At 43.1% G+C, this 17,715-nt stretch overlaps 1 protein-coding gene across 3 annotated transcripts in view; it reads left to right on the top strand.

Annotated features, from left to right (window-relative positions):
• The window catches only part of LOC144492910 (uncharacterized), a 38,307-nt gene extending 21,034 nt beyond the window's left edge, over nucleotides 1-17,273 (top strand). For 2 of the 3 annotated variants that reach the window (XM_078211523.1, XM_078211524.1), the window contains 4 exons: nucleotides 705-800; nucleotides 7,764-7,895; nucleotides 9,165-12,452; nucleotides 16,895-17,157. In XM_078211523.1, the coding sequence (XP_078067649.1) occupies nucleotides 705-800; nucleotides 7,764-7,895; nucleotides 9,165-12,452; nucleotides 16,895-17,068 (3,690 nt within the window). In that variant the 3' untranslated portion in view covers nucleotides 17,069-17,157. Of the gene's footprint in view, nucleotides 1-704; nucleotides 801-7,763; nucleotides 7,896-9,164; nucleotides 12,453-16,894 lie in introns of all 3 variants that reach the window. The other variant, XM_078211525.1, reaches the window with a different exon arrangement.
• The last annotated feature ends 442 nt before the right edge of the window (nucleotides 17,274-17,715 follow it).

Raw genomic sequence — 17,715 nt, 5'->3', positions numbered from 1 at the left:
GGAGTTTCCAACGGGAGGCTTAATTTAAAGGCCACCATCTCTGAAAGAAACACAATTGACAATTTATTTTGGTCAGGGAGTGAACTCAACCAAAAGAACTGTGTACAATGGCAGCAGCACATGCAATGCAAGGACAAATATGTCAGTGGTTTTCACCATTTTCCTGTAGGTTTTCAACCAAAAAAGTAAAAAATTTGTTCAACAGGTTTGAAAGTATATATTGTGATGAGTGTTTGCTCACATGGTCATTGTAACTGATGGATAGTTTGTCACAGAGTTCAACATTGAAGATCCAGAATAAATGAACCCAGAATCCAGCTGGAACAATATCTGTCACTGAAGCAGCCTGGCCTTGTGTCCATTGCTAGAATTTCTCTCTCTGTGGATTTTATAGATTTTCTACCAACAATTAAGTTAGTTTAATTGGCTATTTAGAATACCCAGCAACCAGGTTAGTGGCTGATCGAGGCCCTTACCAGTCAATTCATAAGTTGGTTGACTTACCCTTTGACCATACTCACTTGTTGGGCAATTTACTAAGTCAGCACAAATCGATCTTTTATCCCAAGTTTACAAGCTGCCTAGATAATTGTTCAAAACCTCGCCCCTCCCCCACCCCAAGCCCATTGGTATATTTTTAAGATAAGAACATACTGTTTTTCTACATGAATGACACATTTTTGTTCATATGTTTCTTCCCCCAGATGTCAGATCCAATTAACTGGCTACACAGCACCAAGAAACTTTGTCAGGTTGTGATTGAAAAGAGTGAGCAACGAAATGCGATGCCCCTCAAAGAAGTAAGTGACTAGAATACCTGGTGGGGTTATATTGCAGTCTCTTTTCAACTGGGTCAAGTTGGCTCAGAAGAGGACTGGGCTCCAGGAACCTTTCATTGAATATTGCTGGAAACCATGCATTTGCAAACTGGTGAACAATTTGTTGACTACTTGTGGAGTAGCACTTTAGCAGAACTCCATTAGAACTTTCTTCCCTCAGGTTCCAGTGGCATGTTATCTGACTTCACTGATAATGCTTTCCAGCTGTTAGCATGCTAGCTATTAACCCTTTTATACTGCACCTCCCCCTCTCAAGTCTTTTGTTCTACTCATTAACATTAACTATTTACTCAAGCGACACTCCCACCGCCCCTTTTGGTCGCTGTCTCTTTCCTGATGCATAGGGAAAGATGCTGTGGCGGTTTGATTAGTCTGCCAGATCACGCTCTTGTTTCCTGTGAAGGAAGGTTAGGATCAGCATGTTCTTGTGGAGGAGCCTGTGTATCATCCAGTAAAATGGTCAGGTTGTCTTCTCCATGATCAGAGTGTTCAGCCTACCCCTGTAGATGCTGTCTACTGGTGGATATCGGAACGGATTTGCTCACCTGGAGGATGCCATGGTCACTGCGCACCAGCGAGGATGAATGGACTGACTCAAAACCTGGCCAGGCCAGTTCTGGCCTTGAACCCGGACGGAGAGTGTTGGCAATTGTCGTATATCAAGGCTGGCGTGCCCAGTTCTGGTGCATTTCTGTTTGCACCTTTTTCTTCTCGCACTTTTTCTACCTCTTTCACTTTGAGACATGGTCAAAGAGTATGAGGGAGACGCGGGAGCTGTGTATATAATCTTCTACCCACAAAGAACTCTGGTGGAGCCAGATCATTCTGCAGTGGTGTAGACCAGTGACTCAGTAAGGCCAGGTTGACACCATCGTTACTCTGCAATAGGGATTTGACAGTGTAAACCCTTCTTTTGGCTTCATCATTTGCTGTGGATACCTAGATGAGCTGATATTCTGGATGAAGCCAAATGTTTCAGCGAAACACTTGAAGCAGTCATTGACGAACTGGGGGCCATTATCAGAGATAACCAAATCAGGGGTGTCACGTGTAGCAAAGATTCCCCTGAGCATGCTAATAACAGCCAGCGAGGTGGGTCCATGTGGTTGTTTAACCTCAATCCAGCAAGAAGAATAAGTCACAGTGATAAGAAAGGTTTTCTCTTTGAAGACAGAAAGGTCTATCCCGAGGTGTTCCCATGGTCAGGACGGGAAGGAGGACACCATCAGAGGTTCTTAGTGATCTTGCCTATGAATGGTACGTGGTGATACCCAGGTATTCCTGATGCAGCATGTGGGGAATGTGTAGCCTCAAGACCTTGGGAATGACAATCCCAGGCATCGTGAACAAAAAGGTCATCCATGAGACTCAGGAGGTGATGCTTTTCAAAATACTGCTTCAGAATACAATTCCTAGCAATATACGCTGGCTGTATTCTCTCCTTTGGACTTGAAATGTTATTTCTGTTTCTTTCTCCACAGATACTATGAGTTTGTCCAGCGCTTTCTGCTTTTATTTCAGATCTGCAAGATCTGCAGTATTTGGCTTTTATTTTGGTGTATATTGTTGTATGCTGGTTTCCCCTCAGGGACATGGAACAACCTCTGATCTGAGGCTTACCCCAGACATATTCTGTATTGGCTGTAATCAAAACTTTTGAATGTGAGGTGGCATCTTTGCCAATTTTATGCTGTTAATCAGGGTGACTAATGGCTCATGATCGGTCTGGATTGAGTTCCTGGGCCTGAACGTAATGCAATACCTTTTCACCAGCCTATGTGAGGCCAGGGCATCTTTTTCAATGATAGCATGCCGCTGCTGTGGTTCTGTCAGTGCCCTGGAGGCATAATGTACCACTCTGTGAGAGCCGTCCCACTGAATTTGGAACATATAGCCCCTGTCAGCTGTGACTCTCATGGGTAGGTCTGATTTGTAATGAGTCAGTGTTTCCATGGACATGATTATGTCCTTGATTGTTTTGAATGCCTTCTGCTGGTGTACCCACCCCAGTACCAGACCTGCTCTTACTTCAGGAGTTGTCGTAATGATTTGTTGATGTGTTCAAGATTGGGTAGGAACTTACCCAGTTGATTAATCATGTCTATAAAATATTGAAGTTCAGCAATGTGAAGGGGCAGTGGGAAATTCTTGATGGGTGTGGTTTTCTGGGGGTCTGCTTGGGCTCCAGATATGTGGACAGCATGGCCTAAAAGATTGAGAGCGGATTTAGAGATCGTATATTTATGACTAAGTGTAAGGTGTGTAAATGTTGCAACAGCATTCGCACCCTGGCATCAGTGGTGGATCATAACACTTCATACTAGAAAAATATGCTGCATGGTTAGAGGAGAGTCTGAGCTAGGGAAAATACGATGATGCACTGCTGAGTGAGGGTGACTGGGGGACATTGGTGAGTGAGCGATAGCAGCATTGGATCTACTGTTTGAGAAACAGATTCACTAATCTCTGTAGTGATCATGGCTGATCATCTACCTCTATGCCATTTCCCCCCACTATCCCCTTATCCTGTGATGTCATTAGCATCCAGGAATCTATTGATTTGTGTTTCGAGCATGCTCAATGATTGAGCTTCCACAGCATTCTGGGTAGAGAACTCTAAAGATACATCACCTCCTGAGTGAAGAAATACCTCTTCATCTCATTCTTAAATGGCCTGCCTCTTATTCTGAGACTCTATTCCTTGGTTCTAGACAAGGGAATCATTTTATCTACATCTACCCTGTCATATCTTGTAAGGATTTTAAGTTTCAATGAGATCACCTCTCATTCTTTGAAACTCTAGGAAATACGCCCAATCACCTCAAACTCTTCACTTAAGACAATCCCATCATTCCAGAGATTAGTCTGGTGAAACTCCATTGCACTCCTTCTGTGGCAAGTATAACCTTCCTTAAATAAGGAGACCAAAACTGTTCAGAATACCATCGGCGATTCATCGCATGATCATCTAACCTGTTTCAGCTTTTACTAATTTTGAATTTAATTTTGAATTTAACTGCTGCTTCACAGCTCCAGGGACCTGGGTTCGATTCCCAGCCTCGGGTCACTGTCTGTGTGGAGTTTGCACATTCTCCCCCGTGTCTACGTGGGTTTCCTCCGGGTGCTCTGGTTTCCTCCCACAGTCCAAAGATGTGCGGGTTAGGTTGATTGGCCATGCTAAAATTGCCCCTTAGTGTCCTGAGATGAGTAGGTTAGAGGGATTAGCGGGTAAAATATGTAGGGATATGGGGGGAGGGCCTGGGTGGGATTGTGGTCGGTGCAGACTCGATGGGCCGAATGGCCTCTCTCTGCACTGTAGGGTTCTATGATCTATCTATGATCTATAATGTAAGCGTCAGTTAAAGAAAGGCTGATTTTTAAAAAATTAAAATGTGAACATCTTTTAAAATATACACCATCAGAAGCCTTAAAAATTGTAATAGTTAATGCAGAATATGACTACAAAATTGAAACAGCTTTTCCCGTACAATATAATCCATTTTAAACAATGCTGGTGGTGCTTCTTGTCTATTTCTGATTCAGCAAGCTTTGTAATCAAATATAAATCACACTTACATATTTCAGTTAATCCCACTTGGGTCTCTGTGTGGGTACTCGCAGAAGGACCTAAATTGCGTGTATTGTGTCTCGTCCAGGGAGGGTAAAGACCTGTCAGACATCCTGCTATAGACCAGAATTTCCTCGGCACTTTTAGAATGTGTACACGTTTGGATGTATAGAATGATCAGAATGTGACTTGACATGACTTGGTTTGACTTGGCACATGTTCTCCATTGCGCAAGAATTGGGGATGTTGACAATATTCTAGAGATTTGCCGATGGCCATGGAATGGTATCAACCAATTAGATCATTTGGAAGGTAGGACTGCAGGTATGTGGCCAGAATCAATCAAGTTGGTGGCGAGTGGGAGGGAGGGAGCAGGAGCAGGAAATTGTCAGAGCTTTTCAGACCTTAATTACTCCCATTTCTGGTTACACTTCAACTTAAGGCAGAAATGTTTAAAATAAATTGTTGAACCCCAGTTACAAGCTTGTTTACTTAATGAATATCCTCAAAGAGATATAAAAAAATGAATAAAGAGCGATGGTGAAGGTTTTCAAAGCTTTTCACATTCCTTGATGGATGTTTGAGGCCCATTTTCTTTTCTGGTCTTTTTCTATCTTTAAGACTGATGGCAGCCATTTCTGTGAGGATGCTCCCAGTCTACTTGCATTAGCTAGGTTTTTTTTTTGGAGCATTCCTGTCCCTGAGAAATTGGCACAGTTTGTTAAAATAAAAGGAAAATAAGGTTGGAGTGGCGGTGAGTTCTACTTGATTCCAAACATCACCAGAAACCTAACCATAGACATAGACCAGAATGATGGGAGGTCTAGCAAATCTCAAACATGGGAATTCATTGGTCAGGGAGCTGTGCCAGCATCCTTTTTTTTTAAAGAAAACTAAATCTCAGGTCTCTTCAGCAGTCTGCAGTCAGTCATTTTTAACTCCACCACCACAATTGCAAACTATACTTTTGTGTAGCGTGTTAAAAGTGATCAACATAATACATCATGGCAAACCCCTCACAATCAACCAAGCTTCTTTTCTTCATATTCCATCAGTTCTATATTCAGGGCTATTTTATAGAATCCCTACAGTGTGGACAGAGGCCATTTGGCCCATTGAGTCTGCACCAACTCTCTAACAGAGTATCTTACTCAAGCCCACCACTCCACCCTATCCCTGTAACCCCACACATTCTGTAACATTGATTTTGTGTCTCTGTGCCCTGTTTGAGAGCACATTTCCACTCCATCTGATGAAGGAGCAGTGCTCCGAAAGCTAATGGTATTTGCTACCAAATAAACCTGTTGGACTTTAATCTGGTGTTGTTAAAACTCTTACTGTGTTCACCCCTCACATTTACCATGGCTAATCCATCTGACCTGCGCATCTTTGGACACTAAGGGGCAATTTAGCATGACCAAGCCACCTACCCTGCACATTTTTGGAATGTGGGAGGAAACTGGAGCACCCGGGGGAAACATGCGCACACACGGGGAGAACGTGCAGACTCCACACAGTCACTCAAGGCCGGAATTGAATCCGAGTCCGTGGTGCTGTGAGGCAGCAGTGCTTCCCACAGTGCCGCCCAAATTTGTGAGTGCTCACATTTGTGGGTTCTCAGGTGTTTTATACCAGTTGCCCAGCTTCTAATAATTGCCCAGGTTGTCGGGCAGAAATAGGGAAAGGCTGCAGTGCCACTTCTGATCACTAGGGGGTGCTCTGAGAGACATTGTTCCAGAAAAGAATAGAAAAGAAAGTCAAAGCTCGTAACTGGTTTAAAACATTCTTCTTCCGGCTCAGATTTTTAAAAGCATCAATAGCTGCTTTTCTACTATCCTTTTAATTCTGATTCCAAGACATTGACTAACTGGGTTTTCTGTTGCCTTGTGCTCACTAAAATTGGCTTCACTGGTTTTCTGACAGGATGTAACAATACAAATGTTGGGATTCAGAATCTGTGTAAGAAGAATGAACTAAAAGAAGTTCATGCAGCTTCGAAAGAAAGTCCAGTGTTACTCTAGGGGGAATGTTTGAACTCTTCTGTAAGAACTGGGCGGCAATGATCACTCTTGCCATTTTCATGCCCTACTTGTACTGCAAATCAACTTTTGATGGACTAGCACCAATTTAATATTGTGTCAGATCTATCCCATTTATAGATTTGCACACTTGTAGTTCCTGCAAAATCAGTTAAAGTTTTTCCCACTCTGGCCTTCCCTTAACATTAATGGAAGGATCCTTTCAAACCAAGGGTGTAAAAGCTGTACTATACCAGTGAGAATTCAGTCTGTCCACACACACAAGAAAATACTAGGTTCAACAATAAGGAAGTTGTTCTGTTGGCAGCAATTTGTGACCAGGGTTAAAAGGAAATGGAAGCCTTAATGATAATAGCAGCCATTTCCTTTGCCACTGGTTGTACTTTGTTTATGTATAAGAGAAATGTGTCTTTTTCACCATACTACCTCCCAACCACTCACATCTATTTTGAAACCTCTAATGCACACTTCAGCAATCCCCTTGCACCAATCTAGCTGGTTTGTCAGTTGCTTGATCCATTGGGGCCTATTTTACCATTTAGATTCTAAGTTTGGGCGGACTTGAAACTGGGAGTGTTTCAGATCCGACTTTTAGACCCGTTCTGAAGTGCCCTCATACACACTCTGCCTGCAAAAATATCAACGAGTCCCAATTGCAGTGCGCAAGCCTGTGGGTGGGGCTTAACACACCCGAAACCCTGCAGCTCCGATTGGCGCCTCCAACTGCGCTTGAGCAAATAAAAGATAGAATGCTGCTCCCCTGCCACATCCCTCCTGGGCCGGATAATGTCTCCCCCTGGCCCCCACAGACATTGCCCCAGCCCCACAACACTACTGACCCCCTTACCCCCTCACACCCTCGTCAGATAATTTATTTTAATGAATGTCGGAGTGCAACTTTTTTCTGTGTAAAAAGTTAAAGTTAAATTTGATTTATTATTTATTAGTCACAAGTCGACTTACACCTCCCAGACTGATCGTGGGCTCCTTTTCCCTTCCCGTCCACTGATCTCAGGCAGAGTGGCAATGGACCCCCCTTCCTGCCCCCACCAATCTCAGGCAGAGTGGCAGCAGATCACCCCCCCCCCCCCCCCCCCCCCCCCCATCACCGATCTCAAGCAGAGAGCCGTCGGACACTCGGCACTTTCCTCCTCACTAACTGGAGTGCTCGAATTGGACTTTGATGGAGCATGTCTGTTTCGCGCCGATTCTGGATGGGTGAATGCAATGGTAAAGGGGGAAATGCTGGTAAAGTTGGGCGTGCAGCCCATTAATTCAATCTAAATGCATGCATTTGCTTCATGCTTTCTCATCTAGGAAGTGACCGTCACCTACCCTGAACTCCATGAGCTGATGGAATCTATCCAACTGCATCACCTAAAAGAAGATGATTTAATTTTAATCAAAGGGTTACAGCAGCATTCTGAGGCAACAACAGATGGTTTACAGGTAAACTGTAAAGCTGGCAAAATTAGCTCATCAGAAAGCCTTGTATACCTTGTATACGTCCTTGTATACGTTCTTCATTAAAAGAGTGGATTTTTATGCTTCTAGAAATGTTGATTGCCTTAACTGGGAACTGCAACACTTATCCAATTTATAAGTCTTCTTAGTATCAAACATTGCCAAATCAGTGATATCTCTGATTACATACAGAGTAAAGCTCTCTGCCTTCTGCTGGAATAGCATGCTTTCAGCAAAACCTTGAAAGATCTTTTATGATTCTTGTTGCCCACTTCAAATATGGCCCTTCAAAGTAAAATCAGTGACTTTGTGCTAAATTACAGTACAGATTTATTCAAATTAGCAACTGAGATAAAATTCTTCAAATCACATTTTCTATGTGACTGGTGCAGAGAGGCTTTAATCCTGTCATGGGTCTGTGCCAGAATCGAAGGTAGCCCAAGAGGTGATTGAACCCCTTTATTCTCAAGTTCTGAAAGAATTTAAACTCTTAGTGGTGACAGTGGTTATATTTTACTCAGTAAGACTTGGCACATATGGCTGAGCATTTGTATCAAAGTGCAACAACGTTACCTTTGTACTCTGGATAGCAGTGTGATGTCCACATAACAATGTCAAATGAGTATGTCCCATCATGCTCATCAATGTGGCACCTGCAGATGAGATCACTCTGCCTGCCCATCCTTTTGTTAAGGTCTCTCTGGAGGATGGTTCCAATTAATCTACTGGCCTAATACATGTACCCTTTCTGCTTAGGGAATCCCTTCTTATCTTTCTATAGGCTTTGGTGTGCAAATAGTCCAGTTTAACTCAACAAAATTACCTTGCTATTGTTTGAATGGCCCAATTAGAAAAGATGTCTTGTGCCCAGCCAGATCAGATCAGAGTCTCAGGGGCTCTGACCTGTAACGCTTGGACTTTTATTAGCTCCTAAACATTCCAAAGCCAAATTAACTAAAGTAGAAAAAGCACGGTTAGAGGCAAAACAAACTAAGTTCCAAGGCCACCGTGCTTTTTCTACTTTAGTTAATTTGGCTTTGGAATGTTTAGGAGCATAAAGGTAAACCCACTGCAGTTCCAGCAAAACTATAGCAGTGGATGGAGAGCAGCTTCAAGGAAATTCTGGGCCTAAATCACAATGTTGCTGCTGCAAATATAAGCAAAGTTTATGTATAACTTATACAAGACTGATTGTTTTTTTACTGTTGTACATGACTGAATTGGTTGATGTTTTGTTTGTTTTTTGAATAACAGAGTTCGACAGAAGGAGTAATGTGCCTGTCACCCTCTACCAGCTACAACAGTAATTCTGTATTTTGCAGCCTCAGAAAATATGCACTGGGATTCCAGCACGCAATCCATGTAATTACCAGCAATCCTCCTGATATCAGCAATCAGATGACAGAGAAATCACAGCATGTTCCCGCTACTGATGGTTCGCTTCCTGATGCTAATATTCCTCAAAGATTAAAAACGCCCAGCACTGATATCAATACTGACAGTCATAATACTTTCTTTACTGGTGTTAATATTCCACCTCTTCCCAGTAATGATCTTCCAATATCAGAGCAGTTGTATCAGCAGAAGTCAATTTCTCAAAGACTTTCTAGTCCTGGAATGTGCAGTCTCGCAGAAGGCTTTCAGTTGCCAAATGTAACAACAGACATAGTTGCGGGAACTCCTTCCAACATTCCATGGGCCAATGGACCTCAATTCTTGGAAGTACTTTCTGATTATGCAGACTCAATGTCCAATGAAATACTTAGCACAGTGATTGAGGACAATGCTCCTCAGGGGATTGAAACCACAATGAAACAGCCAGAGGTCTGGATACCCATGGAAGGCCATTTTTCATCAGAGACGTCTTCTCATGATAATACCCCACACTCCTCTTTGAATCAAGTTTGTACAGGTATTGATGACTTGCCCAAATCATCGCAAGACAATTTAAGTACGAGCAGAGCAATAGGAGCCGAGAAGAACCTTGACGTATCTAAAGATGAGTGGGAAGATGTTCCGCACTATGGCATAACCCATATAGCAAGCAGAGAGACCTCTAGTATTTTTCAGAAGGCTTTTCAGGAAGTTGAGAGTCAAATGGTAGAGACCTCTGCGGACAGCAGTTCACAGTCAATAATTGCCAACCCCTATGGAGAAATAATGGTTACGGTCCTTCCTGTTGTGGAGAATTACGCACTGAGATTGACCCAGGAAGTAATTTCTGACAGCACCAGGGAAGCAAGCTTGGGAAGGATGGTGACAAAAAACAAACTGCAGCAGCCTGAAGAAGAAAATAATAATGCTTATATTGAATCGCCTGAAAGCAAAGACATTTCCGAGATATTACAATCTGACATCCTTACTCAAAACGTTAATCATCTTACAAGAAACACTGTAAGTTCATCATATACTGGAGTAAGGCCATTGATTGATGTTGGAAATTTAACCAAAGTATCCCAACAATATTTGGATGGTTCTTCCCCAGACAGGGAAAGGCATTTATCAGCATCGGAAAGAGAGAAGTCCGATGATCACGACAATGAGAAACTCGTGTTTGATAAACTTGGACTCACCAAGAAGGGTTCACTGGACTATCCTGATGCCCCTCCACCTACACCACTGAGGCCACAGCTGACTGGCAGTCAGAGGAGTTTTACTAGAAAGCTCAAGGGAGGTTTGGCAAAAGTATTCCTCCCTTCACCCCCTCCACCAACCCCAAAGGAAACTCTCAACTTTTGCTTGTCTGAAGAGGATCAAGACACCGAGGAAAAGGCTGAATTTATGAGAAAGCTGATACGATCATTGTCTCAAGAGTTTCATGGAAAAGACACCACAGGAATTTCTGAGGTGCCTGAAGAGGAGAAGTTGCCAAACTTGGAGCCAAAGTTTCCGGTTTCAAAAAGTGAACCTACGGAGAAGTCAGGCAAAGGTGAAGGAACGGTACTTGACTATTTTAGTCATTTGATGTCAGGCATTGTCTTTTCTTCTGCACATGTAATTTGCAGCATCATGGGAGAAAGTATTGATCCTAAAGGCCAGCAATGTGATAGCGTTACACTTAGCAATGATCACCAGCCGAATACCCAGGCTTCAAGGGAATTGAACCCACTTTCTTCTGATACAGAAGAAACAGAAAGGATTCCAAATGAACACAATGAGAATAAGCACAGGGCCAGTTTTCCAGTGAGTGTGGAAAGCCTGTTACGAGATTATGCTGACAGATTAGCACAGAAAATTATCAGCGCAGTCATTAACTTTCTGAACCAAATTGATTTACTCGACCATGGGGAAAGTAACACAAACAGGAAAAGTGAAGAGTCTTGTGAGAATGCGAACAAAGATTGTAGGCATTCACATCACATTAAGCAGATAAATTCCATGTCCGAAGAATGGGTAAAAGGGGTGGTACAGTCTGCCCTACATGTATTTACAACACAGTATCAATTGAAACAGGCCAGCCCTACCAACACTCTGTCTATGAACATAGACCCAGCAGCCAGAAGCGCTGACACAAAACCTTTTTACACTGAGGCCAACACGGAACAACACTGGATCAAAAAATCACTGGAAGCAATGAAATCTGAGGCAAGCAGTGAAACCGATGTCCTGTGCAGTGATACTGAAGAGCAAAATCTAGTAATTCCTGGCTCCGACTGCAGAATTGGCATTAGAGCCATTGCAAGCCCCCATGAAGGGAAAAATGATAGCGATGACAACTATTTAAGTTCCTTCAGCAATCCATATCTACCTAAGCAGTCACAGCTAGATGTAAAGCATGAAGAGCCCACTGGAAAGCACCAAAGTCATTTTGTTCAAGCAGGAACAAAAATGAGCTTATTTGAAGAAGACGGGGAAAGACTATGTCAGCATAAATATGAGGATGCATTTCTAGCCCTTAATTCAGAGTCCATTACTAATGATGAAGAAATGTCTCCCAGCTTGGAATTGACTAAAGTGATATTGCAGGATCCAGACCACAAACCAGCAAATAAAATGTATGTTGAAAGTCTAGCAGAAACTATACTCAAGTCTTCCTTGGTTGATGCATGTAGACACTGTCGTGCTGAATCAGTTACAAAGGAGGTACCAATGTGTTCTCCAAACATTGATGAATTAGATAGAAAACCTCTTTCAGTTACCAACAACTCAGGTGATCAGGGTCCAAAGCTCCAACAGAAGATAAAGACAGAAGAATCGTTCAAAGATAGAGGAGTGGGCGACCTTCCTATAATTCAGAACACTAAATCACAAAGATTAAATGTAGTTGAATATGCAGGCGTAACATCATTGAAGCAAACACAAGAGGATGTGAATCAGCCCATTGCCACATTACAGTGCCAGGCTGCAGGACGGGACGGCTGTGAGGAAATGCAACATTCTACTTCCCTGGCTCCAAGGGCAATCAAACTTTCATTGGTGAACTTTAACTCCAGGTCTCCTGCTGTTGATGCACAGGTGCAAGCAATGCTGCAGTGGGCAGCAGCATCTCAGCTTAATATCTCCAAGGTTCATATAATGACTTCAAGTGAGGACTTTGGATGGGTAAGTGCCACAAACTAGGGATTGCTAAGATTCCTTTCCCACTATGCAATGATTTATGTAAATTAGTTACAAAGTCGAGTATCCTTTATCCATAAATCTGAAAACCAAATGCATGCAAAATGTGCACTGTTTTGGACCTCATTGACCTTTATCATGGGATGTCTAGTTGTTTGCCTGCATCGGTTACCTTGTGATTTTTGTGGTGAACATGTCAAAAAGAAACTGCAGTTAATAATCAGTGATACATCTTCCTTTTCTAGCCACATTATTTATTTTAGCAAATAGCTAGCCTAGGCTTAGGCTTTGTAATGTAAGTTTATGTGCAGTATCCAAAAACTAAAACAATCTAAAATGCAATTGGCCTCAAGAATTTTGGATAAAGGATGCGCGTGTGTGCATTCTTGTGAATGTGTGAATTAATTAATTACCCTACTCTAAATTGATTAAGCAAAGCTGTAAAGGGATGGATCACAGTTATATAATATCAGGTGGTTAATTAGAAAGATTTAATATGATGGTAAGAGGACATGTTTGGTTGAAGGCATTTTGAGAGAGAAATTTAAGTGCCCCACAGAATAATGCCACAGAATCACAGAGTAGAATCATAGAATCCCTACAGTGCAGAAGGAGGCCATTCAGCTCATTGAGCCTGCACCGACAACAATCCTACCCAGGCCCTATCCCCGTAATCCCATGCATTTACCCTGCTAATCCCTCCCGACACTAAGGTACGATTTAGCATGGCCAATCCACCTAACCCGCAAATCTTTGGAGTGTGGGAGGAAACCGGAGTACCTGGAAGAAAACCACCCAGACACTGGGAGAACACAGATAGTGTCCTGAGGCCGGAATTGAACCCGGGTCACTGGCGCTGTGAAGCAGCAGTGCTGACCACTGTGCTACCGTGCCACCTGGGGTAGGCAGCACTGCACACTACTATTTGGGCAGCCCAAATGGCATTTTTCACTGATATCACTGAAAAATGTTGTGTAGGTGGTGGCCCACAGTGCTTCCTGTCCCAGGGAATTAATGTATGTCATGTCGGGATGCAATGTGAATAGATTTTCCCCTTTTGGTTGAAATTTCTGAGTGCACAAGTGCCTATATTTGTAAAATTTTATTTGTTTGAGGTATGTCCATGTAATATTTTATAATAGATCAACCTTTGCACATACACTTGGAAACTTTGCAAAAAATAATGAGACTTTTATTTTAAAGAACAAAGAACAAAGAGAATTACAGCACAGGAACAGGCCCTTCGGCCCTCCAAGCCTGCACCGACCATGCTGCCTGACTTAACTAAAACCCCCTACGCTTCCAGGGACCATATCCCTCTATTCCCATCTCATTCATGTACTTGTCAAGACGCCCCCTTAAAAGTCACTACTGTATCCGCTTCCACTACCTCCCCCGGCAACGAGTTCCAGGCACCCACCACTCTCTGTGTAAAAACTCTGCCTCGTACATCTCTTTTAAAACTTGCCCCTCGCACCTTAAACCTATGCCCCCTAGTAATTGACTCTTCCACCCTGGGAAAAAGCTTCTGACTATCCACTCTGTAGATGCCTCTCATAATCTTGTAGACTTCTATCAGGTCTCCCTTCAACCTCCGTCGCTCCAGTGAGAACAAACCAAGTTTCTCCAAACTCTCCTCATAGCTAATGCCCTCCATACGAGGCAACATCCTGGTAAATCTTTTCTGTACCCTCTCCAAAGCCTCCACATCCTTCTGGTAATGTGGCGACCAGAATTGAACACTATATTCCAAGTGCGGCCTCACTAAGGCTCTATAAAGCATGCTTTATAGCTTGCCAATTTTTAAACTCAATACCCCGGCCGATGAAGGCAAGCATGCCACATGCCTTCTTGACTACCTTCTTCACCTGCATTGCCACTTTCAGTGACCTGTGTACCTGTACACCCAGATCCCTTTGCCTATCAATACTCCTAAGGGTTCTGCCATTTACTGTATATTTCCTATCTGTATTAGACCTTCCAAAATGCATTACCTCACATTTGTCCGGATTAAACTCCATCTGCCATCTCTCCGCCCAAGTCTCCAACTGATCTATATCCTGCAGTATCCTCTGATGGTCCTCATCGCTATCTGCAAATCCACCAACCTTTGTGTCGTCCGCAAACTTACTAATCAATCCAGTTACATTTTCTTCCAAATCATTTATATATATTACAAACAGCAAAGGTCTCAACACTGATCCCTGAGGAACACCATTTGTCACAGCCCTCCAGTCAGAAACGCAAAGATGCATACTTTCTGGAGACCCAGTAAGTTGATTGTAAAAAGCATGTTGATGGTGCTTACCCCAGGCTGGTCCTGATGAATGAATCACATGTTTTGGCACCAAACCATACAGAACCAGAAGGTCCCAGGTGTGATCTTTGGACTTGTGCTGAGTCAGCTGATTACAACCAAGGTCAACAACTGAAAGTCGTTTGCTTCAGTGCTCCTGGGTTAGGGCCAGGTTCTGTCACGTACCAACACGCATGTACCAACCGATTCAAGAACAGCTCCTTCCCTGCTGCCATCAGACTTTTGAATAGTCCTATCACACATTAAGCTGATCTTTCTCTTCACCCTATTGATAACTGCAACACTATATTTTGCACCTTCTGCTTTTCTTCTTGCCTATGTGCTCTATGAACGGTATACTTTGTCTGTATAGTGCACAAGAAACAATGCTTTTCACTACATCCCAATACATGTGACAATAATAAATCAAATCAATTCAATTCGACATCCAGGGACGTTTATTACAAATGTGTGCTTGGGTTGAGGCTTGGTTGTGTTGCTTCTACAATCAGATAGCTTTCTGATAATCACCTTTTAAGCTCACATTTGAGGAATGGCCACTTAGATGAGCTATTATCTGTATTTCCTGTGGAACTATATCTTGGTTTCAAAGAAAAGGCTCTGCACGCGTGTGCGCACACACACGCGCACACACGCACACAGAAAATTGCTTGGACATGGAATGAATTTCTATTTTATCAAATGATACCTACTCATGTGGCCTATTACTTAATTCACTGGCCAGAGCCAGACTGGAAATTCTGACTCATGTGAGTCTCTCAATTTGGTATGCAGATAGGAAATCAAGCAGTCTGGCTTTTCTGGCGCCCTGCTGTTGCTTACAATTTTGTATCTACTGAAAACATACTTCAAGCAGCTATTTCTTATCAGTTGACTCTTAACAGTATCTACAACCCATCTGCATTCATGAACATAACTGAATAGTGTTAAAGGGTTAAACTGCTTCACAAGCATCACATCTACTGGGAAAAATCCAACTATGGTTGAGACATTTAAAAGTGTTGGAGGCCTTCTTTGGATGTGGTATTTATCCAATTAGAGTAGCTGGTACAACACAGTCACAAGTAGCTAAATGTGGTTATTTTCAACTAAACACAAACAAATGTTCTAAAAATATGATGCATCATGCTCACAGAGTGATGAGTTTAATATCACATGTGATTTCGAAGTATAAATATTTGCTTCTTACTTATCATTCTAATGTTTCTTTTCTTTTCGAGGCTATGTTAATATTTTCCTCCCTTTTCTCATCTGCCAAACCAATTATCTTCTGCTTTCAAGATAGCAGAGAGGTCGCCTCCGTTTTTTCACCATCAGTCACTGAAAAGTGGAGGGAATACCCAATTGTGATACCTCTCTTTTTCTGTCTCCGTCTTTGTCACTCTCACTGTCTGTCTTGTCTCTCCCACTCTCTCACCAATTTTCTTCCTCTTCCTGACAAGAGTTACAGTGAAATAATATTCTGACACTTCCTCTTTGAGATGGAGTCAGGTGACTGTTATTGGAATGTCTATTGTTTGAGCAGTCGCTAGATTCTTTGCAGGAGTTCTGTGGCAGTGAAGTCAAATGCTTACAAATAGATGAGTTTAAAAAACAATAAAGCTTCAGCCACGTTGTGCAACACTTGTAGTTCACAAGTCGTGCTTATCCTACAGTAGCACAGCTAAGATTAATGCAGGATATCACGTACCATTGCCACAAAGGACTGTGCTACCCCACAACCCAGTTTACTCACTAAATCCTTTAATCGTGTCATAAATCATCTTCCCTGTAAGCTGCATGACTGTGCACGTCCATGAAAGGTAGTCCCACAGCCTATGCCCAGATCTGCCCTTTTAATTGACCACCCCGGGTGTGCAAACATACTTAAAGGGGCCTCGGTATTTTAAAAACATTAGAGGGATTGATGGTCATAAAATGACTAAAAAGGAAACTAAATAATTAGATATACGTATGAAGCCTCTTTATAATGTCTTGCAGATGCTGCTGTAATCTCAGTGGTCACTTGCAGTATATTCCAGTTGATTTGCCTTTGGGACCTAATTGGAAAAGGTTTTGTTGGAAAAGCATGGAAGTAATCTCTCTCTCCTTCTCTTTCTCTCTCCCCCAGTTTCCGACTCTGTTGACACGAGCTGAAGATGAGAAATGGACAGTGGGAGGCCTACTTCATGCAGTTCTAAACTTCTATGAAAGAAACCAGACAGCCGCCACCCCAACATTCTTTGACTGTCTCCTTGAACACCCGGATAGCCTTCAGACTCCCAGTGACATGACATGCAGCTAAGGACTTGGCTTTTTCCAGGAATATTGTTTGAGCAATGACTCACAAGGCTGGATTTTATGCCCTCCCCACCCCGATTGGGTGGGTTTTCAGAGCTTGTAAAATGCAGGGGGAGTCTTACCAAAAAATGGCAGAGTGTTGTTTCCGGCGAGAAAACGGTGCATTTCCCTCCAGATCTTACGACACTCTGCCAAAAAAAATCAAGACGGTTTGTTTTACGCAGTCATGCAGGGGGGCGGGGCCTCAACATGCCAGCAAAACCCAGCTGCACTGAGATCGGGGCACCATGTTTAAAGGGCGCCCTGATCGGAACATGTATAAATCTATCTCCCTCTCTCTTTCTTCTCCCCAGCCCACCAGGAATGTCTCAGGGGCTACCCTCCCCATCGCCAATTGGAGTTTTGGCACTTCCCCAACCCTCCCACTCCCTTGCACTGAATATCAGCCCCTTCTTCCCTTACACCCCCCCAACCATCAAACCCCCCTCCCTTGATTATCGGCCCCTTCCCCTAGCAGCACCCACCCCCATGAAGCTTGCACTGGGGCCCACCCCTTGGCACAGGTTGGCACAGTGCCAACCTGGCAGTGCCAATCTGTGCCATGGGGCAGTGCCAGGCTACTGCCTGGCCATGTCCCTCTCCCCCGGGGTC

This window comes from Mustelus asterias, chromosome 4 (genome assembly GCF_964213995.1).
Source record: "Mustelus asterias chromosome 4, sMusAst1.hap1.1, whole genome shotgun sequence".
NCBI classification, from domain to species: Eukaryota; Metazoa; Chordata; class Chondrichthyes; order Carcharhiniformes; family Triakidae; genus Mustelus; species Mustelus asterias.
The sequence above is the reverse complement of the archived record's forward strand: the minus strand, read 5'-3'. Positions and strand labels throughout refer to the sequence as shown.